The 23,517-nt window shown below is 39.0% G+C and overlaps 1 protein-coding gene across 1 annotated transcript in view; it reads left to right on the forward strand.

Moving 5' to 3' along the window:
* The window catches only part of LOC102519218 (serine/threonine-protein kinase TNNI3K), a 285,392-nt gene that overhangs the window by 114,900 nt on the left and 146,975 nt on the right, over positions 1–23,517 (forward strand). The window contains exons 9-18 of the mRNA XM_032494576.1: positions 2,721–2,865; positions 2,952–3,056; positions 5,009–5,103; positions 5,720–5,869; positions 18,539–18,625; positions 19,562–19,618; positions 20,566–20,658; positions 20,742–20,799; positions 20,922–21,116; positions 21,841–21,945. Coding sequence (XP_032350467.1) covers positions 2,721–2,865; positions 2,952–3,056; positions 5,009–5,103; positions 5,720–5,869; positions 18,539–18,625; positions 19,562–19,618; positions 20,566–20,658; positions 20,742–20,799; positions 20,922–21,116; positions 21,841–21,945 — 1,090 coding nt within the window. The remainder of the gene's footprint in view (positions 1–2,720; positions 2,866–2,951; positions 3,057–5,008; positions 5,104–5,719; positions 5,870–18,538; positions 18,626–19,561; positions 19,619–20,565; positions 20,659–20,741; positions 20,800–20,921; positions 21,117–21,840; positions 21,946–23,517) is intronic.

The following is a 23,517-nucleotide window of genomic DNA, read 5'->3' on the forward strand; positions in this document are numbered from 1 at the left end:
CACCATGTATTTTCTGATAATGACTTACATGTATTCCTTTGCTTGAAGTTCTCTCTTATTTAAATCTCTCAATAAGGTATTAAGTTAGAGCAAATAGAATATCATTCATACATTCAATTTTCCTCAGATAAGATACATGATAATGCATACATTTTTTTCTTTGCAAATTGGCCCAAGGCAAAAGCAAGATATCACAAGGACTGAAGCAGAAATACAGATGTATATATGTAAACCCCATGTCTGATCCAGATTTTTCCTGGCTTGTCCCTTTGGTTGATATTTATATCTTCTTTGATGGGAAGAATATCTAGGCCACTGCAGGTAATTCACCAAGTAAATAATCTACTTTGAAGTGTATTGATTCAACTAGAGAAGAGTAATGTTGGGTGGGGTCAGGGATGGCCAAAGGAAAATTATGAATTAATGGAATATTGTGCTGCATTCTGCTTTACAATGTCTCCTCTGAACCTCAGGAACTCTTACGTGACCTCCTGATGCCCTAGGCTCCCGACTGTTCTCAAGCATTGACTCATGCTATTGACTTTCCCTGGCTTTCAACAGAATGTGAACAAAGGAAAAGTATCTTTAAAAGGAAGACAATCAAAACAACCAGGCGCATTCTTCTGAAGGAAGTGTGTCCTTCTGAGCCACTCATTAATAGAAAAGGTTCAAAGGTTTATTTTTCAGTAACAGCCTTGGGAGGAGGAGTTCAGTAACTTTGTTAAAGATTTCCCTTTGGCTTAAGATCTTGCAGGATAGTAAAATAAGAATCATTGTCTACAAATATAGTGGTTATAAAGCCTAAATCAATTTTCATTAAATGCTAAATGATGATTATATTTGCATTTTTAAAAATAAACTATTATCTTGCTTTTTTTCCCCCTTCCTATTCATCATTTAAGAAAAATTATTTCCTTCAATTCTTTTGTGTCTATGGGTAATTTCTATTACAGCTATATTTAAGAATGAGAATTAATGGGGCTTGTTAAGGACTATTATTTTCTATTTTGAATAATGCACCCTGTACAGATGGACAAAGTAATAACGTAAACAAACAGCTATAGAGCAGTTGATCCAGTTATTTTTAGCTTTAAAAATTGTGCTAAAGCAGATCCAGAATACACCAGTTTGGTGTTCATTTATTACTACTCCAGGCCTATAATTACTGACTATTCAACTAGGTTGTAAATCATCTGAGGGTGTAGACTCTATGCATTTGTAGCTTATTGGCCTTAGCACTTAGCAAATTTCTAAGAGGGAAATTAGAAAAAAGGGAGGGTAGACTGCTTTATTAAGTGTCTACTATGTGACAGGCATCACGCTGGGTACTTTCCAGAAATGATCTCCTTCAATCCTTTCAGCATTCCTGCAGCAACAATAATATTGTTACATTCATTGTTACTGATAAGAAGTCAGTATCTCTAGTACTGAGCACGGTGCTTGGTGCAAACTGATCATTTAGCAGTTGTCAAGGAATGACTATGTGTCAGTCAAGTGTTCTTATTTGTGAGAATTGAAAACTAAATCCTGCTAATGTAAGGACAAAAGGGATGTATTAAAGGATGTCAGTAAGCACACGGACTCTTCCCCAGGACAGGGTAGAAAGCTGGGTTTGGAATTCTCACAGCAAGAAATGATGTCCAAAAATTACACAGCAAAACTAGTCCTTCAAAGACACTCCTGCTAGGCACACACACACACACACACACACACAACCCAATACTTGTGTTTCTGGCATCCAGTCTGTTCCTGGAATCACTACCACTGGAAGTGAGTTGGAGCTACTCCACCACTGCTGTGTTGCCAAGATTGGACAGACTCAGCCTTTGTGTGTCATCAGATCTGACATTAGAGTCTGATATAATGTGTCAGTTGGAGGAGCCGATAGGAAAGTGTCCAACCAGGCACTGTCAAAAGTGAAAGGGCCCTGCTAAGAACTCTGCTAGGATAACAAGCCTAAACTGGAATGCATGGTCACCCTCTACTAATGCTGTGCTCTAACTGCAAAGGAGGCTTGGGAAGCACATTGGCAGCCTCAGTGAGAGGACGTGATCTTGGCCTCTAGTCAGCACTTTCAGTATAGGGATTGTCAGAAGAGGTTCTAAGGCTGGATGGGACAGAGAAGGTCAAATGTCCACTCCGGAGTGAACAACGGGATGTTAGATCACTGTCTAAGGTAATACAATGAGCGGGGTCTGCCTCACTCTAAAGCTTGTCATTTCATAGTGCCTAGTAGGACATTTCTCAGGTTGGGGGATGTCAGAACCTCCTAACTAGCGTTGTAAACACACAGAGTGCTAGGCCCCACCCTAAACTATTGAGCCCAGATTGGGGGTGAATTGTGCTCTGTCCAGCATCTGAAATTTTTAATATCTTCTGGGGGAGATCACTTTGAAAGGAGATACTTGTGGAAATAAGGCCATGAGTACCTTTTACATACTTCATGGTTTCCTGAACTATTCCATTGTGCAAGGCAGATTTGACTAGATGCATTCTATAGATTTATGGGAGCTAGAAGAAAGCCTGCTTAATGTGGTAAATGGCTATAGAATAGAATTATAACTTTTTAAATGGTTGTGCTTAATTTCATTTATTATTATCATTAATTGGCAAGTTCCAGGAGTCTCTGAGGCACTTAGAAAAATCCCTGATACTACACATGAGAAGGCAGAGAGAGAGGATTTCAGATAGCATACCTTTTCCTTTCTTGCTGATGGCAGTGAATGCTCAGGACAATGAAGATCACGTCCCACTCCACTTCTGTTCTCGCTTCGGGCACCACGATATTGTGAAGTACCTGCTCCAGACCGATTTAGAAGTTCAGCCACATGTTGTTAACATCTATGGAGACACCCCTTTGCACCTGTGAGTATTATATGCAGTTCCACGGGGACTCCAGTTATACTGTGTATACCTTCTTACTATGCTCAAAATATTTTCTTTACCTCTAGGGCATGCTACAATGGCAGATTTGAAGTCGCCAAGGAAATCATCCAAATATCAGGAATAGAAAGTCTGACTAAAGAAAACATCTTCAGTGAGACGGCTTTTCACAGGTAAAAGAATATTTAAGTGCAATGGCCACTAAACTTAGCTAACACCCTACGACACCTGCAGTTGTGTACATGAAGCAAGAATGAATAGTGGCAGATGTTACAATCAGAGAGCAAGAGCAGAGGGGAGGCAGAGGACAAGGAGCCTAAGCTAGATGCACAGAAGAAAAGGTAGAGGCAGATGCTGCAGTCAGTACAACAGATGGGGCCAGAGCCAGATGCTGCCTTCCTGGCAGCAGCCACAGAGACAGGGACTGATGTTGCCAAGGCAACGAGCATATCAACATCTGTAAGCATATTGCTTCTATTCCACTTCACTCTGCAGAAAGCTGCCAAAAGGGGCAGTGCCCATAATCCTCCTCCGACAAGAATCTCATTACCAGAATTCATCAGCATCAAATGTGACATTTTTTCCTTACCACTTAAACCTTATGTGCAAATGTATCTACCTATCTAAGACATCCATCTGTCAGCCTGTAACAGCTTAGTCAGGGTGGCCACTGAGATACCTAAGAAGGCATTTGCTCCTTGCTAGGAATCCATGAGAGTCCTTTACAGTGTGCTCTGGAAAAGCACACTGAAGGAGCAGCTGGGTTTGGAAAAGTTGCAACAAAGAAAGAAGGAGAGAGGCAGAGACAGAGAGACAGGGAGAGAGAGAGAGAATGGTAGAAAGGAAGAAAGAGGGAAAATTTTGCTAGAAGCTCAGAGTCATGACTCCCTAAAATGTCCAAGAAGAAGGCAGATGTTTCATCAAATTTAAAACTCTCACTTTTAACAGATTGTTGTTTTGCTTATAAAAGTAAAAATATAGTAAACCTTGAATGTAAGACCATTTACCCATCATATTACAGATTTTTTGGCTAGTTTGCAACCTCTAAAAATGTAGTCAAGACTAATATGTTGTTTATGCAGTGTTTGCACTGCCCTGGTAAATAATAGAAATGAGGGTCTCATTTTTTTTTTCATACTGAACTAAAATTAAGCCTGTGCTTCTGTATCAGGCATCAACTTGTCAAATTTTACTTGGATTTCCATATTTTTCTTATCAACCAAAAAGGTCAGCCAAAAGGGAGATGAAGTAAACTACCACTTTTGGAGCAGCAAATATATGCTGGATGATTGGCATCCATTATCGCATTTCCTCCTCATAACCATTTTATGAAGTTGGATTTACTATCCCTCTTTTACCAATGAGAAAATTGAGGCTCCAGAAAACTAAGTAACTTGCCAAAGAGTCTTATGGCTAGAAAATCATGTATTAAACACCCAACTAATTCCACATCCTGTTTATATACATCTTCATGTTCTAGTACCAAAATATTTTGTCTGTTTTCTATGCACTCTGTTACAGAACAAATGCAAGAACTCTTCAGATCATGCCCCCAGTCAAAGTGGATGAGTGGAATTCATCCCTGAGGGGGACAATTGGAAGAACTGATATGTGCGGTTACTAAGTGTCCTCTTTCCCCATTAGGTCATGCTTGTTAAGGCTGACCCCTCAGGCTAGTTTTCAAATCTTTTTACTACTCTGTGCACACAGATTGAAACCAACTATAATCAGAGGGTTATTGTCACCTCCAGAAGATTGTCTATATGAGAGGATTAGTGAAATGAAGTTCTGAAGGGTGGAAATCCAAAGTCAAGGTGTCAGGTTTGGGTTCTTCTGATGCCTTTCTCTTCGGATTGCAGATGGCTACCTTCTCCTGTCTTCACTGGATTGTCCCTCTGTGCATCTGTGTACTAATCTTCCCTTCGCATTAGGATACCAGTCACATTTGATTAGGGCTCACCCTAGTCATTCCATTTTAACTTAATTACCTCTGTAAATTGTACCTCTTTAAAATATAGTCACATTGTAAGGTTATGGGACTTAGGGCTTCAACCTATTAATTTGAGGGACAAACATTCAGCCCATAACAGAGGTTCTCTAATTTCCCTATGTTGTATTTTTCCAGTGCTTGTACCTATGGTAAGAGCATTGACCTGGTTAAATTTCTTCTTGATCAGAATGTCATAAGCGTCAACCACCAAGGAAGGGATGGGCACACAGGTAAGACTGTGATGAGAGCGTCACCATTTTCTGATGCATAGCAGTGCTCAAGAATAGTCGTGTGCTCAAAGGGCGGGGGTGGGGGGTGTCAGTGGGAGTAGTCAACCCCAGTGAGGAGGAATATTTTATCAGTGACATGGTTTAGAATTCATAGTGCATGGTGACAATAAAAAGCAGAGTGACTTTGGTCAGTTTCATTATTGTGCTAAATTATCTATAGTCTGTGCATCCACGATGGTCTTTACCAGGAACAGACTGACCACACTGCCTTGCCCTTGGTTCGCTGCTCAAGAAAAACACGTGTTTGTGGTCTTTGTTCTTTGATTTGTGCAAAGATGCTAACATTTCTTCTCATAATTGCAGTGGATGTAGAAATACTAGAAGTTGTATTAAGCAAAAAGTAGTCTATATAGAAGATCAGCTAGAATAGGATACTTCTTTTCCTTAAAGAAAGTCTTGTTTGCTCAAAGATAGAATTAATTATTTGTCCAAGAAGTCAACCCTCGCTTTATATGTCTGGCAACAATGTTATTATGTGGTAATGACTGTCTTTTGAAAATGGGGGTTCAGTTTTCCTCTTTTCTCCTTTCACACTTTTCATTCTACTCTATTATAGGATTGCACTCTGCTTGCTACCATGGTCACATTCGCTTGGTTCAGTTCCTCCTGGATAATGGAGCCGATATGAATCTGGTAGCTTGTGATCCAAGCAGGTCTAGTGGTGAAAAAGATGAGCAGACATGTTTGATGTGGGCTTACGAAAAAGGTATGTTTTTCATCATTGCATCTCTGCGGTGATAACATTGAACTGTGTGCACAGATTTTATCCAAACATCAATAAGTTTTTTGCTTGCATGACTTGCACCCTCCCATTTCCTCTAGAGATTGTATCTGAGTCACTGGGGACTTGGATCAAAGAGTACAGTAGATCATCAGTAGGGAAGGCAACTCCTGGGCTGCAGGTGAGCTGAAGGCGTTCTTGGCATTGGCGTTTTGAGAAGAGAAGGAGCTATCACAGTTCTAGGCACTGGAGAAACAAATTGTGATAGGTAATGATGGTTACTTCCTTAGAGTAAATGTCTTTACCTCTTAGATAGAAGTCTTTACCTCTCAGAAGAACCTTGATGTGGATTCAAAATGTTTACAAACAAACATAGTGCAAAGAAAGAAAGGGAATATTTATCAGCTCTAACCCTGCTAACAACGCCTGCAATAGAAACAGGAATGGAGCCAATCTTTAGTGCTTAAGTATGAATCTACTTGAGCTCAAAGTGGTGAAAACTTGGGCTCTGACATGAGAACACCTGGGTTTAGATCAAGCCGTGTTGTTTGATCTTAGGCAAGTTATTTCTTCTTGCTGAACTTGAGTTGCTTCATCAGAAAAATGAGGGCAATACCAACTCTTACTTCATAAGACTGTAAAGAACAAATGAGACAGTGCATGCAAATTTCTTACTATAGTGGCTGGCACAAAATAAATACCTGATAACTGGCATTTCAGCATTAATAGCAGTAGTTCAGAAATAACTATTATTAATAATAAGCTCTTTATTTTAAGGGAAAGGAAACCAGAGACAATCAGAAGGTAAAACAGCATCTGTGTCACTGTTACTAAGCTATGTCACACCTTTAAGCGAGCTCTCCATAAACACAGGAACTCCAACAGAATTTAAATCTGCAGGTGACATGGAGCAGTATGCATTGCCATTGAAATCAGAGAGTTGCAACTACACGTGCTAAAATGTATCAGATTTTGTTGCCTGTGTTGTCTTATTAGGAAGTTTAAAGTATGTGAAGAAGTATTCTTATCTCTTTAAATGCTAGAATCTTAGAAGACCATACTTAAAAGGAGTAATTACTAAACTGGAAGATTTCTTAGGCTACCAAGCTGATCTAAAAGGTTTTCTGCCTGCAGTAGTACGTGAAAGTCCATTAATGAAAGGAGAGATGAAGTTTGATGGATAGAAATAAAGAGCTAAGTAGACAAGGAAAAAGAAAAAAAACGTACAGGTCTGAAGACTGCCAGTGAAGAAATGATATAGGAGTTACTTTACTAGAGACAGTGAACAGACATGGAATAGCAAGGAATGAGCTAGATACAGGCCTGTTACGTTTTTTGCTTTTTACTTGAGTATTGTATAAACACACACACACACACACACACGTTTGCACATTGTAGCTGAATGAGTTTTCGTAAACTGAATTCACTCAGCATCCTAATGAAGAAACTGAGCTTGGTTGGTCAGCACCCAAAAGCCCCACTTACGTTGTCTTCCAATCACTCCCCAAAGAGGGCACTGCGTTCTTGGGGCACAGACTACCTTTGCCTCTTTCTGACTTTAAATAAATGAAATGTTGTGGTATGTATGTCTTTCTGTCTGGCCTCTTTTGACCAACAGTTTGTGAGATTCATTCATATTGTTGCAGGTAGTTGTAGATCGTTCATTCTTGTGTGGTATTATGTTTTTAATTATGTCATGATTTATTTATTCATTCTACGGTTTCAGGGCACTTGGATCATTTTCAGTTGGGGATTACTAGAAGTACTGTTTGTAATAACCATCACGTGAATATCTTCTGATGAATATCCGTATGCATTTCTGTGACACATACATGCCTTCTAGTCTATATAAAAGAAAGTCCAGGTGGTTTTATAGTTGCATATCAGTTGGAGAATCTTAACATATTCTAAAGCCTCAGGAGGCCTTACTAAGTTCTAGTTACATTGCATTTATCCAAGTGATGCTCAGACAGCGTCTCTCAAGAAATCTTGAGTTTCAGAGAAAGACTGTTTATAAAGCATTAGTCTTCTGGAAGACAGCTCAGAAGTAGCTGCTACAGCTTGCTCTTCACAGGGGTCGGCTTTGTTTGTTTTCAGTTGATTGAGAGTGATAGTTGAAAACTGGTTTTACTTTTTTTTTTTTTTTTTGTGGAATTCCACACTTTATAAAACAGTAAATCATTGTGTAAGCTACTAAGACTTCCTACCAGACGACAACAACAGAAATCCTTTGGCTTAGAGGACTTACCCGCTGGTCTCTGCAACATATGCCATGCTTGTCGGCCTTATTTGTTCAGCTAATGTGCCAGGCATCAGTGCCGCATTTCATTATTACTATGAATTTTAACAAATTGAGTGTTACTACTCAGGAGACAGATGGACGTTTTGCATATGTTCTAGGGCAGAGCAAGTCAAACCAACGAAATAAAATTGTTGCTGTTTTCTCTTGCTAGAGAAATGTTGCATTGTTTTCCTGTGTTCAGGGAGGATTGAAATGGCCTTGTTAAAATGTTGCCAGCAGGGCACTGTCTCTATTTCCCTTAGATAAATAAATGCTTTTCTTTCTCCTTCAGAGAGGGAGCCACCAAATTAACTGATGTGGCATACTAAGGATTTTCCTGGGCAACTTGGAGATGGAGTTGAGGATGCACTGAAACCTTACTTGGAGTTTCTTTCTTTATGGAATAGAGATGCTGTAGACATGGCCCTGTCATGGTTTACCCTGTGCACTACCCAATCCTAGGTGAGAAAGAGCAGAGAGAGCTTCACAACCAGGGTCAGCTGATTTGAAAAGGAATACTTTAGGATGTGCCCCAAAGCTCATCCTAGTCTACCCTCTAAACAGAAAACCTAAAGGCTTTCATAACAGCACTCATCTTTGAATGATTCTAAGGCAATTTTTTTTCCATCCCAAACAAAATGTTTAGCTGACACTAGCAGCTTTTCTGATGCAGCACATTCAGAAGTGCTTTGGAATTCTCAAAGAGTTATCTACTCTCTTTTGAAATACCATTGGAAAAGAGTTTCCTCACTATGGCTCCCTGTGGGATCAGGTATGAAGAATACTTCCCATTTACATAGCCTTTTTAACCCAAAGATATCACAGTCAGTCCTGGAAATAATTTTCCTGGTGACCCTGCTTCTATGCAGAAGCCTACTGGTGAAGTTTCAATATTTTTCTGCTAGACTGCTCAGAGCTCCAATTTTACAATACTTAGAGCATTCCCTCTGCCCAGTCTGTCCTCCCTCTTCTTTTCTACTATTCCGTCTGAGAGTAGCCATAGCTGTCTCACTCACTTGGATTTATTCTGCCCTTTCCCTGGGGTACAAAGGACTTGTATGAATCAATTTAAATTGGCCAGAAGAAATAGCCAGCAGCCTGCTTATGTTCAAATCCTCTGCCCTAATCACCAGTATGGAAAACCCACTGAAAAGATCTACACGTAATCTTACATCCACTGCATTAAGGATGAAACTGCCAGATTGAAAAGATCTCAGCCAATTAGAATTGAACACATAGCTCAATAGTGTGTCTGGCAGTTAGATTTGAAAAGGCTGCCTTTGATAAAGAAAAGCACTCCTTTATGTCAGGCTATTTAGGGTCAGAAAATAACCCAAACTAGAAACAGAACTAAAAACTTCTTATTTGCTTCAGTACTGACACCAGTTAAAGTAATTTACAGAGGCTCCTATCCCAATATCTAATTACCCAGAATACAATATTTGTATACAGCAGAACCATTCTAATTCACAGTGACAGGGAGCTGCAGTTGGAGAATTAGTGAGTAAGTGAGCAAAAACAATAAAAATCAAGGCTTCTGTACCATGATATATACTTTGTTCATTCCTTTTGACAAGTGTAGTGTGGTGTGAATTATTTATAGTAAACGCACCATAGTGTATTGTCTGAAAGTAATGAACTCTTACAGTTGTAAGTTTCTACAGTTTCCAGCCAGTAAAAAATAACTAAGTGATAAGGGTGAGGGGAGGAGTAGAAGGAAGAAGAGGTGGCTTCATTAAATCTTCTGATAAATCTTCATGGATTATAAACTCCCAAGCTTCTCCTGTATTGACTTCTTATCTGTTGGGAGCTTAGTTACTTAGTTTAATGAACCTAGTTTAGTGTGCTAGAGGGGAGTAGAGGGGAACAAACAAAAGATTTAGATGGTATTTCAAAATTTGTGTGTAATTTTGTGTATTTTGGTTACCTTTCTACATGGTAATTAATGCTCTTTTTTAAAAACAAATAAAATAATACTAATTCTTTTTAGAATGGGAAGAACTTTTATTCTTATAGGGGGATAACACAAAAATATTTTTGAGACATAACTGTGTAATAAGCTACACACATTAGCATAGTAAAAGAGAACTTCCATTTATTGATCACCTATTACGTATGCATATGAATATGTATATGATTTAATTATCAAAAATAACCCTTTAAATTGGTACTACCTTTTGACTACTGATAAAAAGTCTGAGACTTAGAGGCACTAAGTCACACTAGCCCCACACACAGCTCTTAAGTGGAGAATTGGTACCACACAGAGGTCTGTCTCACTGCAGAGTTCAGCCTCTTACCACCTCACTCTAGAATCAGATAGATCTAAGTTCCAATTCCGTCCTTACTACTTAATGACCTTGGGCAAGTTATTCAACCTCTGTAAGCCTTAATCTTCAAATTTAAAATCAGTAAATTAATAACCACTTTACAGAATTCTGTTGAGGGTTAGGGATAAGGTGAAAATGTCTGTAACATAGATTCTCAATAAAAATGGCGGTATTTGTTATTAAATGCCTACCAGAGGTCCCATCATGCTCCACATAACTCCAAATCTCACAGTCTTTCCTAATTTACAACATGCTTTAGTCTCCAGTAAGAAATATGACCATACTGACATATTAGGATAATGGGCACCCTCTATAAACCTCCTAGTGAAACATTTTGTTCCTGCCAAACACCACTGGACGAGCCCAGAATATAGAAAAGCTTGTGTTCTTTTGTTGTATTTATACTTCTTATTTATAACTTAAGTAATACCATTCATTTTAAAGCTTCAGGATTGCAGCAAGATCAATGAAGTTTTGAAAATCACTAATCAAAATATTATGAAAGCAATTTAAAATCTTTGTTCTAATCTGTATGGTTGCATGCAAATGTGTGACACAATATTTTAAAATTTTAGTACAAATTTCCGAGTCTCGTTATTACAACAGGGTTTCCCCCCTCAGTCACAGAGATGTATCAAAGGTACAGTGGCCATGTTTTCAAGTCACCAGACCAGCTGACGTGCTGGATCCCTTTACTTGGAGCTCTGAGGAGTCTATAAAACTCAGCAAGTCCAAAATGGGACTTAAGCTCTTTATCGTCCTCATCATTCAGTTTCTCCTATCATATCCCTTATTTATTATGTCATTTAATGGCATTGCCATTCCCTTAGTCACTTGAATCAGAAATCTGCACTGATATTTGACTATTTTTTTCCCTCAACCTCCCTTCCCCCATATCCATGCAATCAAAAAGTTTGGTTATTTTACTTCATACTTCCCTTAAGAATCTATCCTTTCTTCCTTATTTTTCCTATCACTATTTCAGTTCATAACCCTATCATCTTTCTCCTGATTTGTTTTAATAACCTCATAACTACTTTTTTTTTTTTTTTTTGTCTTCAGCATCTTGTCTTCAGCATCCGTTTTCCAACTGTAATCTGAAAGATTTATCCAGGGTGTCAATAGGGCCACATCAGTCCCCAGCTTAAAATCCTTCACTGACACACGATCACCTCAAGGAAAAAAGTCTCAGTTTATGATCCTGGCACACTCTGTGCCCTTCCTACCTCTCAAACTTCATTATCTAGTCACTCCTGTCACATGAGTGACCCCGCATGCTATGATCATCATCACATTCATGAGCTCACTAACCTTCACTGGGAGTTCCCTCTTGTGCCAGGCATGTTCTAAATGCTTCATAAGCATTAACTCATCAAATCTATACAATAACCCTGTAGGGCAGTTACATGATATGTGACGTGATAGTTATACAAAGTCACTGGCTCCTCCCTACACATATCATATTATTCCGTGTTTCCAAGCCCTTTCTCCTGCAGCCCTCTGTTTCTCTGCATCCTCCCATCCTCCCTACCCAACTCTGCTCTTTAAATTTCTGATTCCTACTTAGGCCTGCAAGACTCAGTTTATGGATCCCCTCTTCCAGAAAGTCTCCCCTGACATCCCAGCCTAGCCTTTCTTTATGTTTTGTGGTGCCGCATATGCATCCATATCTCCGTGTTTACCACCTCACGGTGACACACTCTCTCCTCTACCAAACTTTAAACCTTTTGAGAACACACATTTGAGCTATTAATCTTTTGACTTCCAAAAATTTAATTCAGTGGCTTATTCCTAATAGATTCCCCATTTGTTGAAGTGAATTAGAGAATGAGCAGATATTTCAGTCATAACATCCTATTCCTTGTCTCACTAAACAGCATCTGATCCGTCATAATATAGTTGATCTTTTCAAGAATACTAATTACCACTAGAAAACAGAATTTTTGTCTGTAGGGATTTTTTTAAATATCATAGGTTTCTTATTAACAGAACAATCCTGATACTCAAATTAGTAGACGGAAGATTTTAAAGGATGCCCTAAATAAAGTTCTTCTTTCTAGCCACTGGAACTGCGAAAATTTTCCTGCTGGCTGGAATGCTTTTCTTCTCCCTTTCTGCTTAATCAACCCATGCTCATCTTTCAAGTTCAGCTTAAAAGACAATTCTTCAAGGGACTCTTCCCTGACTCCTCCAGCCTACTGTAGAATAGAAGCATTATGCACATTCACAGCATCCTCTACCTTTCCTTCCTAGAGCTTGGGTAAATAAAACTTGAGTGAATATTTACATGTATTTTTTTTTCTTTTCTACTAGACAGCAGTCATTACAAGAGTAAAGAGCATTTGTTTCAACATTATACTCGTACATTGTACCATTCATTCATTCAAAAAATGTATTACAAACCTAATGCGTGTTAGACACTACGCTAGAAACTGAGGTAAAATAGTGAGTGAAACAGACCGTGTCTCCCTGCTCTTAAAAAGCTTGCATTTCTAGCAGAAGAGACAGGTCATAAGCAAGGAAACAAATAGGCACTATCAGATGATAATGAGTTCTATAAATAAAAATAAAAAGGAAACACAATGGCGAGTGAAAAGTTCAAGGATGCTATTTAATACCAAGTCTCAGAGGGCTTCCCTGGGAACATGTTGCTTGAGCTGGGCTCTAATGGGCACTCAGTAAATATTTGTGGAAGAAAAGGGAAGGGAAAATACAGGCCAAACAGGAAGGGAGGAAAGGAGGAAAGAGGAGTGCTAAATGACTTGGTTTGTATATCATGTCCCTTTGACATAAACATTCATCCTTGTGGGATTCTGACCTCAAGATGAAGGAGGACTGGACGCCTTCCTGTCTGGGCCTGGTGATCAGGGAGAAGAATCATGCGGGAAGGGGGAGGTATGTTCCCTTTCTTGTGATATGAAATTAAAGCATCTCTCAGATTTAAGTCCTGAGAAGATGTAGCAAGTCTGGGATTTTTGTTGCCTCTGATTTAATTGACAGCGTGTGGGAGCAGGACTGTCAGAAGTAAAGTGAGCCATGGAAGGGCAAATATCAGGGGCCCTCCTCTGATCCCACTTTTCAGTGCTTCTGGAAAGTGGGTTGTAACATGATAGAAAGGGAAGATAGCACTATATTGAGCAAAGTCTCATCTGTGTCATTGCTGTGAAAGTTTTGTTCTTTGAGGCAGGTGTAAAGAATGGCCCAGACTGCTTCTCTGATGACCTGGGCATGTGGTACACGTGAAATCAATAAGAATTTCTTGGCTTCTGTGATTGAGACCAAATCTCCTGTTCTCTACTTAATAATCTTGGACCCAGAGGGCCTCAGGGTCACAAAGTCTGGAGATCTTAGAACTGATGTCATTCACCATTAATCTCAAGCAAGTTTTCTTCTATGTTCTTAAAGTAACTTCTCACAGCAATGAACAGCATTCATTGTTTCTAAGATGCAACAGTGGGGACTGAGAGATAACCTTAGAGGGAAATAATGAAATTTGCACATTTCCTGCTTGAATAATCAAGAGTCCTCTGTTGTGTACATGACCACAACGTAGATAGTAAACTGTCCACGTGACAGCCTTTGGATGGACTTGCAGACTTGAAGAATAACCTAGGTTTTAAAATAAGGAGCTATTCAGAAAGTTGAAACCAAGGAGGTTGGTGGGGGTGGGAACCACTTCAGATATTAAGGAGTAAAGGAACACAAGAAGAAGACAAGTTAAAGGGAAAGCGTAGGCTCTGGGGGAATACAGACAGGCCTGGAGGAATGAGGATCAGGAAATGCAAGTGACGTCAGGCCAGCAGGAGAGTCCTATTTGCCAAAACCCTCAGGGGCACCAATAAATCATACTCCGAGAGTGCAAATCCTTATTATAACTGCATTAGGCAACCTCCTATTTGGATAAAATACTTGGATGTAGCAAGTAAATTCTTAGATAAAGGAAGACACTGTATTTAATTAGTAGAAGTTTGATTATCTCTGGATGCGTTCCATTACTGTGCCTTGGTTATCTGGGTATATCCATCATCAGGAGTTTGGCTTAAAAGTCCATTTAGTGAGTCCTTGCAAAGCATTTTGCTGCTTAGCCCCTCACAGCCAAGTATCAGGAGGCTGGGCCCTGGTGGTTTTCAGGTTTCTTTGCATACACTGGTAGTTTGTCAGAGCAGCAACAGCAGAGGAGAATTTCCCATACATGTGCGTCTCAGCCGGTAGTTAGCAGGAGGTGGGAAATCAGGCGGAGATGCCTTCCAGAGCCGAGGGGGCCTCTTGGCATTTCCCTGGCAGCCTCATGCTTATCATCAGCCAGAACCCGGCACTCATTAGGCTCGTGATGAAAAGCATCCTAAAGAAAATGCCAGCAAATTGTGCCACAGTACTGGCAGGAAATTAAAACTGCTCAGAGCAAGTGGAGCCAAGAGAGCTGTTGAAATGAAAGGTAACATCAAGGGTGTGATCACCGACTCACACAGGCGCTCAGGATTCAAGATGCGGCTTTCTGCTTCACTCAGGAAAGCAGGAAGCCCTCTCAGCTGTCAGCCACAGTCAGTCCAGCAGAGGGGCTGAGGCAGGCGGGGAGGTGCGTTCTGTGAATTAAGCTTTGTTGTGTTTGGGTAAATTTGGGTAAATGCTTGCGGTTTGGGTTATATTGTTCCCCCAAAGGAACTTACAAGAAAAACGGAAATAAGAAAAAAAAAAAGGTTTCTTTCTTCCTTCCTTCCTTCCTTCCTTCCTTCCTTCCTTCCTTCCTTTCTTTCTTTCCCTTTCTTCCTTTCTTTCTTTCTTTCCCTTTCTTTCTTTCTTCCTTCCTTCCTTCCTTTCTTTCTTTCCCTTTCTTTCTTTCTTTCTTCCTTTCTTCCTTCCTTCCTTCCTTCTTCCTTTCTTTCTTTCTTTCTTTCTTTCTTTCTTCTTTCTTTCTTTCTTTCTTATCACAAACAAAGATCAAATTAAGTAAAAGAACAAGTCCCGAGGCACCACAGGTCCTGCTGAAGTCGGGGCAGACTGTATGGAGAGGAGTGGACAAAACCTTAGAACCTAAGCGTCTCAGGGCATTTTAACTCCAGAGGAAACTCTCGTCAGTGGTGCTGGTTTATCCTGAGGCTAAGACGGCATCAGCAATGGGGAAGAAAGAGGACCAGCACCAACAAGCAAGCAAAGCACACTGAAATGTTCATGCCAAATGACGGTAGTAGGCAGGGTGACGGCCCTCACAGAGGCCCAGGTCCTAGTCCCAGAAGCTGTGAGCATGCTGCCTTACATGGCAAGTAGCAGAGGGGCATTACGGCTGCTGAGCATCTGAAGTAAGAGAGAGAGACCATCCTGGATTATCCACGTGGGCCTGTTTAATGACAGAGGTCCTTAAATGTGGAGAAGAAAGCAGGAGCAGAAGCCAGGGTGACACCACATGAGAAGGACTCAGCCAGCTAGTGATGGCTTGGAAGTTATAGAAAGGGGGCTTCCAGCCAAGGAAGGTCAGTGGCCTCTAGAAGTCGGAAAAGGCAAGGAAACCAATGTTTCTCTAGAACCTCTAGAAGGAATGCAGCCCTGTCAACACCTTGATTTTTAGCCCAGTGAGAACCATGGTGGACTTCTGACCCCCAGAACTACAAGATAATAAAGTTGAACTGTCTAGTCCACTAAATTTGTGGTAATTAACAATAGCAACACTAGAAACTGAATATATCGGTATTTCAAAAATTTATCTGAAGTTCCAAAAAGGAGTTTCCACATTTGTTTACAATTCTTGGGGCAAAATAGTAAGACAAGAAAGCAGTGAAAATACCCAAAACTATCCACGTATCTATGTGTTAGGATGGTTAGGCACGTTACATACATAATCTCACTTAATCTTCGCAACATTCTTATGAGGATGCATCATTAGTTCTAATCTGTAAACAAGCGTATTTTTAAACAGTGAAAACAAATCATGTCCTTCAATTCATTAAACTCCTCTAGTAGTCCCCATTATCATCTGGGGGGGACAAAAGCCAAGCTCCTCATCCTAACCTGTAACACTGTGAAGCCCCATGCCAGTAGTGTCGGTGTGGACTGCCGGTCAGCATCATCCGGGGCTTTGTTAGAACAGCGTTTCTCAGGTCCCACTGCAGACCTTTTCAGTCAGACTCTCTGGGAATAGGGCTTAGGAATCTGTGCTCCAACATGCACTCCAGGAGATTCTGACACACACAGTAAAATTTGAGGAGCACTACTGTGCATGATGTGCACTTACTTCTCCAGCCAAGTCTGGTACTACTCAGCCTTGCCCGTGATGCTCTAGCTACACTGGCCATCTCTCATTTTCTAAGCATGTCATGTTTTCTCCCATTTGGGGATCTTGACATTATCCCTTTATGCCTGTTAGGCTCTCTTACTTTAGAAATATACCTGTTGGCTTACGTCATTCCTGTTTTGAGGTTTCCCTGATTGTGAGCACGTCAAGAGTCCAGCGAAAGAGTACTGATAGGTTTGGCTCCCCATTATTTCATCATAACCTACGTCCATGATATGAGAAAATCACAGATCCACCAGTCATAAATAGAAAGCTATAGATGATAAGAAAATGGACACTAGTTGTTAACTCTGTAGATTTAAGTTTTGCTACAGGTTTTAACAATTTTAATCACAATTCTTTTGGGTTTTTTTTGAGGGATCGAGACTTGGAATGTTACATTTGAAAAAGCTCTTAGTGCTGACACGTATCTCAATTATTCCATCTTATGATTTTGCATGGCTGTATTAATTTTAATTCTTTTTTGAAGGGAGGATTTAATAAGTAGGCACAACTCTCAGTGTATACTCTATACATTAGCCAAGTTTATTTGCAACAAAAAAAAATATCTTTGAATCCTTTGTGACTGATAAGCACTTACACTCTTTCGATTTCTAAAGTTTGCCATTTTTACAATGAATTCTGTTGCATTTCACAAGTCTCTTGGCAGGGTCTTTAAGTTGACTTTGCTTTCCTCTTGTATAAATTAGCTACACTTAGATTATTTTCACAGTTTAAGCATAAAATAGTATCAAAGTTTAGTTCTATTGAAAATCTTTGTCTCCTCAGAGGAGCATTTAGCATTTTTATTCTTCACAATAATAAGCTGCAACTGCAGTTAACAAACTCCCAAAATTTGGTGGTGTTATGTAATAGAAATTTATTTCTCAGTCATGTAACAGTCCAGGTTGGCGTGTCTGGTTGGTGGATGGCTTTCTCTCTTCCCATAGCACCTCAGAGCCCTCACTATCCAGCCAGCAGATGCAGAGAGTAGAAAAAACTCACCTGTTTCCCGGAGTCCACTCCTGGAAGTGACTTTTGCCCCTCTTTCCTTGATGAGAATTTGTCCCAAGGCCACAGCTGGATGCAAGCGGGAAAGGGAATTGTTGCCCTGGGTGGGCAGCCATTCTCAGTGACAGAATCACTCTGTGAATGGGAAGTACAACTACTGGTAGGCAGCCAGTGGTCTCCTGCCACAAAAACCAGTGTAAATTATGTTGATGTCCTGCTCTGCTGCACTTGCCAACCAAATGTAATGCTGAATCACAGCAAACACATCTCTCCTTCCTGGCTATCATATGTGCTTTTCGTCCTTTTAATGATGCCCTTATATGCTCCCATAACACTTGATATTTACTAATTTACAAATTCTTGTCGTTCTTATTATTTGTTCAACTACTATAATTGTCTTAAGAGTAGGGCCACAGTTGCCTTGTTCATTGTATGCCCCATACCCAACATAGTGCCTAGATAATGCCTCACATACAGTAGAGTCTTTTTTTTTTTATTGAAGTGTAATTGACTTACAATATATTAGTTTCAGGTGTACAATTGAGTGATTTCATATTTTTATGCATTACAAAATGATAGTAGAGTCTTAATGAATTATTTTGACTGAATGAATGAATGAATGAATGAAGGCTGTTCCTATTGCAACCTATTACCTTTAAGATTCATTTTATGTTTCAAGCTACCTCTGGTTATTTTTGGATTAGGCTGTAAGCTGAATAAGTCAAATGAAAATTAAGACCCTTTGTCCTCTTTTTCTTTTCATAAAGGACATGATGCAATTGTCACACTCCTGAAGCATTATAAGAGACCTCAGGATGAATTGCCGTGTAATGAGTATTCTCAGCCTGGAGGAGGTACCCCCTTTCTTATTCAATTATCATTGTTAGTTCAATATTGTGCCTAAGGTAAACCCGTGTTTCTATTACCATCGTTCTGGAGTTAGGGGGAAGGGCATGTCGTATTAGCTTTACTTTAAGAAAATTTATGTCTGGGTGAAGCTGAGAATAAACACACCTCCATTAGGTTACTTTCTAATTCGCCAATCTGCAGCTCCCCCAAGTGTCACACTGCCTGGGCTAGTTGTTTTTGAGGCTGGTGCATGACTGGGAGGGTCTGGGTAAGCTGAGCACAGTCATTTTCCATTTCAGTAATCTATTAAAGCCAGACACAGAATACTCACATACAGACACAAATTAAATCTCCTGGAGTCTGCCAGACCTTAGGCTTTTATTTTTAATCATTTTAAGTACTCTCTAAATAAACACTTGCTGTACTGTTTGAGTATCCAGAGGAAGACCTGGACTTAAACTATAGTCTCAGTTTATCCCTTCCCACCCCCTCCCCCCACTGGTAACCATAAGTTTGTTTTCTATGTCTGTGAGTCTGTTTCTGTTTTGTAAATAAGTTCGTTTGTCTTTTTTTACTTTTTAGAGTTTGAAATTTGCAGATACTAATATATATAAAATAGATAAATAACAAGTTCATACTGTATAGCACAGGGAATTGTATTCAATATCTTGTAGTAACTTATGGTGGAAAAGAATATGAAAATGAATATATGTATGTTCATGTATGACTGAAGCATCATGTGTACACGAGAAATTAACACATTGTAAACTGACTATATACTTCAATAAAAATATATATACAAAACAAAGCAAAAAAACTATAGTCTCACTTGGTTTTCTTAGCAATTTTATTTTGTCACCTGCTTCTCTTTATAATGTTTAACTTTTATGCAGAAAAAAATGTTTGCTACTTTTAACTCTATAATATAATTTGATTTCTAGATGGCTCCTATGTGTCTGTTCCCTCCCCTTTGGGGAAGATTAAGAGCATGACAAAAGGTATTTAATATGGGACAATTGTTATAGTTTATTACTAAGAATACTGCCTCAAATATGATAACTTACAATTTTGTTTTATATACTATAAATGATGACTATTTTGCTAGCATAAACAATACTATTAATAGACCATTTTTTCTATAATTAACCTCATTTGCTATGCTATTTTTCACATGCCCTCTCAGTTCATGAAGGTATAACAGTGAAAATTTCATATGGGTATTAAAAGATCAAATTCTCATAGACATTTTTATTTTTATTGAAATATAAATTATAATTATAAATATCTTTTAGAATTGGCAATATATTTGTCTTAGGGGAAAAATCTGAAAAATAAATTATTTTTTGAAAGATCTCAAATAAGAAATACTTTGGGAACTTTTTTGAATGTATGCTACATGTAGAAATTAATACTGTTATATCAAGAAAGTAAAAAAAATGGTTCAACTGTAAATTTGTATTTAACTATTTGGAATTTGAAGTTTTAATAAATTATTTTTGGATTTGGATGTTTCTTCTGAACGATTTTTAGGCTTATTTCCTAACTGGCATCTCTTTGAGGTTTAGTTTATGATATTCAGTTAAGCCTATTGCGATAGGTTGCAGGGAATGACCAGACAAGACTCTTTATCATGATGCGATATGGACTAGATTCCAGGGTTGCCACATCCTACAGACAAGCTACTTGTTGATCAGATAGGAACAGACCCTTAGCCCTGATAACAAAAATCAGGTAACAGAGACAGAGAACTAACTTTTAAGGCAGACGGATAGGGATCATTTGTGATGAGGGTTTAGTATGTCTAAGTAGCCAGTGACAGTTGGAAAGTTAAACGTTACTAAGGAATGGTGTTTTCGGTTAAGTAAAGTATAAATATGTGTGTGCATGTGTGCACATCCACGTGTGTGCTTTTTATCTTAAAAAATACAACAATTCCTGTTCGCAGAGAAGGCGGATGTGCTCCTCCTAAGGGCTGGGTTGCCCTCACATTTCCATCTCCAGCTCTCAGAGATTGAATTCCATGAGATCATCGGCTCAGGTAACTAAAGAAGACGCTCGTCTGTTTTAGTTTAATGAGCTCAAGATAATGTGTGTTTATTTATTTCTCTTAAACAATTTCAGGTTCTTTTGGGAAAGTATATAAAGGACGATGCAGAAATAAGATAGTGGCTATAAAACGGTAAGCAAGCAAACGAGAAATTTGAGCATCCGAGCAGAGTTGTGAATTTTGAGAAGCATATGCATGGTGAGTCCCCTGTTCTGGTTCATCTGTTGAAGATTTCCTGTTGCTGCCATTTCCAGTTACCGAGCCAACACCTACTGCTCCAAGTCGGATGTGGATATGTTTTGCCGAGAGGTGTCCATTCTCTGCCGGCTCAATCATCCCTGTGTCATTCAGTTTGTGGGTGCTTGCCTGAATGATCCCAGCCAGTTTGCCATCGTCACTCAGTACATATCAGGGGGCTCTCTGTTCTCCCTCCTTCATGAACAGAAGAGGTATGGCCCCTGGCTCGTCATTTTACATGTCAACACCTCATAGGCTGTCTGCTTAGATGAGCCTTATCCTGCAGAAATCTTTGAGTGCTAGGAAACATGGTGCCTTAAAGATGGGTAATAATTTATGCCCAGTAATTATGTTTTAATGAATAGAAATACTTCTGTGCTTTTTTAAAAGGAATTCAGTTAAAGATAACAAACTTAAGGAATTTAAATTAGTAACTGAGCTTATATAATAATTAGGCTAAATTTGACATAGTAGTAAAGCCAATATGTGTAAGTGCAGAATAAAATAGTTACCAGGAGGTCACAGTATTTACTTATAAAAGTTTTAAGAAAGAGGGGTCTAGCACAGGTCTAATTTGAATTCACTTCCTAGATCTATGCATAAAATAATTGGAATGTGTTTTTTACTTAGTGATGAAAGTAGATTCCATTTTTATGTTGTCACAAAGATAAGTATGATATTACAACATTATAAAATCAAGTAGAATATTTAAATAAGAGGGACTGATATCTGAATTGATCTATAATTAAGCATTATCTGATGTGGAAAAGCTGTTTTTCCAGATTTGTTGAATTTCTAGCTTAACCTTCAATAAAGCAGAAAAAAAGGCTGAAATGATACAGAATAACATATCACACACGCTATTGATTTCTTTTAGAAAGATACGGTATTGGCTTTGACCATTTCATCCTCATTAAATCTATTTTTAAATTCTAGGACTCTTGATTTGCAGTCTAAATTAATTATTGCGGTAGACGTTGCCAAAGGTATGGAGTACCTTCACAACTTGACACAGCCAATTATACACCGTGACTTAAACAGGTATTCCCCCCCCCCCCCTTTAAAATAATGAGCTTGTAATTGTGTAACTGTCTAGGAGCCTAAGACAGATTTTAGTGAAGATATATTTTAGATTTATTGCAGATCAGAGTTTTCTACACTGTGGGTAAGGGGACAGGCTACCATAAGCCTAGGCGATAGAAAGTTTTGTCATTGTCTTTTACAGAAATAGAAAGCAGTTTAACTGCCTCTCAGGGATCTTTCAAATCTATGAAAAATGTCCAGAAAGATAGTGATGTCTGTAAGATTCGCCAGCCAGCTAGCTCTCAGGTCAGTAAAGTCAGATCAAGGATTGAGATCAATTACTGTTACAGAATGTCATGTCTCATACAAAGTCAAGTATTACGGGGGGACCTAATATAAAATTATCTGAAATGCTACTTTTGTGCTAACATTTTAGTATTTTTCTGATAATAATAAACTCAGCCAAAACACAGCAGCTCAATTTACCTGCTAATCATGTGAAGATGTTTTCATGTGGAATAGAGACTTGAAACAAATACAGAATGGAATGTTTCAATGGAGAAACCCCAAGGGTTTTCTTTTTTTAAAAAATAGTGAATGCTTTCTCTAAGCAAAGTCTTACAGGAAGGCCAGTATACAAACTGGAGCAGCTTTGGGTGAAGACAGAGTATAGGGTAGAGAATTCTGTTCATTTACCATTTCCCACTGACAAAGAGAGAGATCCTTGGGCCATCTCTCTGGAATCCCAAAGGTGCTGAGGAGAACAGCTAGAAATCCACTGATCTGATAAACCACTAGTTTATGAAACAAGCCAGTTAATCAAAATCAATAACTTCCATTTCATGATTGTCAGTAAGGTTTGTGTAGGTCCCATATATGGTCCTATATACAAAGTCCACAGTTTTGAAACTACTAAATATTGATTAATTGCTCCATTAAGTCATTTGTATGACAACTACTTGGGCATCTGCTAGGTTTAAAGCCTTTAAACATGGCACAAAGCTTGCAAAGTGGAGCTGCCATAGACTCCATTCTCGAGGAGCTTTCAGACTCCGCTGAAGGAGAAAGATACCTAAATATATTTTAGGTATGAAATAACAAGTTCTATTAAGGAATTAGTGAAATTTTTTCTACAGAATTTCGGAGAGAAGAACAGTAATTACTTCTGAGGTATTTAGAAACAACTTCATGGCGGAGGTGACATTCGAGCTTGATCTTAAAAGATCAATAGAATTTGGAAGAGTGTCCTAGGCTTAGGGAAGACAGTAAGAAAATAGAGATTGGAAGTTAAAGGTGTATGTAGCAACAATGAAGAGTTTCACTTTAGTGCATGAAATGTGTAAGTGTATGTAGTGTATGAAGCGGATTATTGGGAAAGACATTCAGAAAAATAAATTAGAACGAGAGCACAGAAATTAGTGAATGCTACAGGAAGGTAGTTTTGACTTGGTTCTGTACGCACGAGGGAGGCACTGAGGATGTGTGAGTGAGGAACCACAAATCCGGAACTGTGTCATGGAACGATTAACCCAGCACCTTTGTAAAGGATCAGCTTGAAGCAAGGACGAGAAACTGGTGAAGCAGTTGTTA

The sequence above is a fragment of the Camelus ferus genome, chromosome 13, assembly GCF_009834535.1.
Source record: "Camelus ferus isolate YT-003-E chromosome 13, BCGSAC_Cfer_1.0, whole genome shotgun sequence".
In the NCBI taxonomy this organism is placed as follows: domain Eukaryota; kingdom Metazoa; phylum Chordata; class Mammalia; order Artiodactyla; family Camelidae; genus Camelus; species Camelus ferus.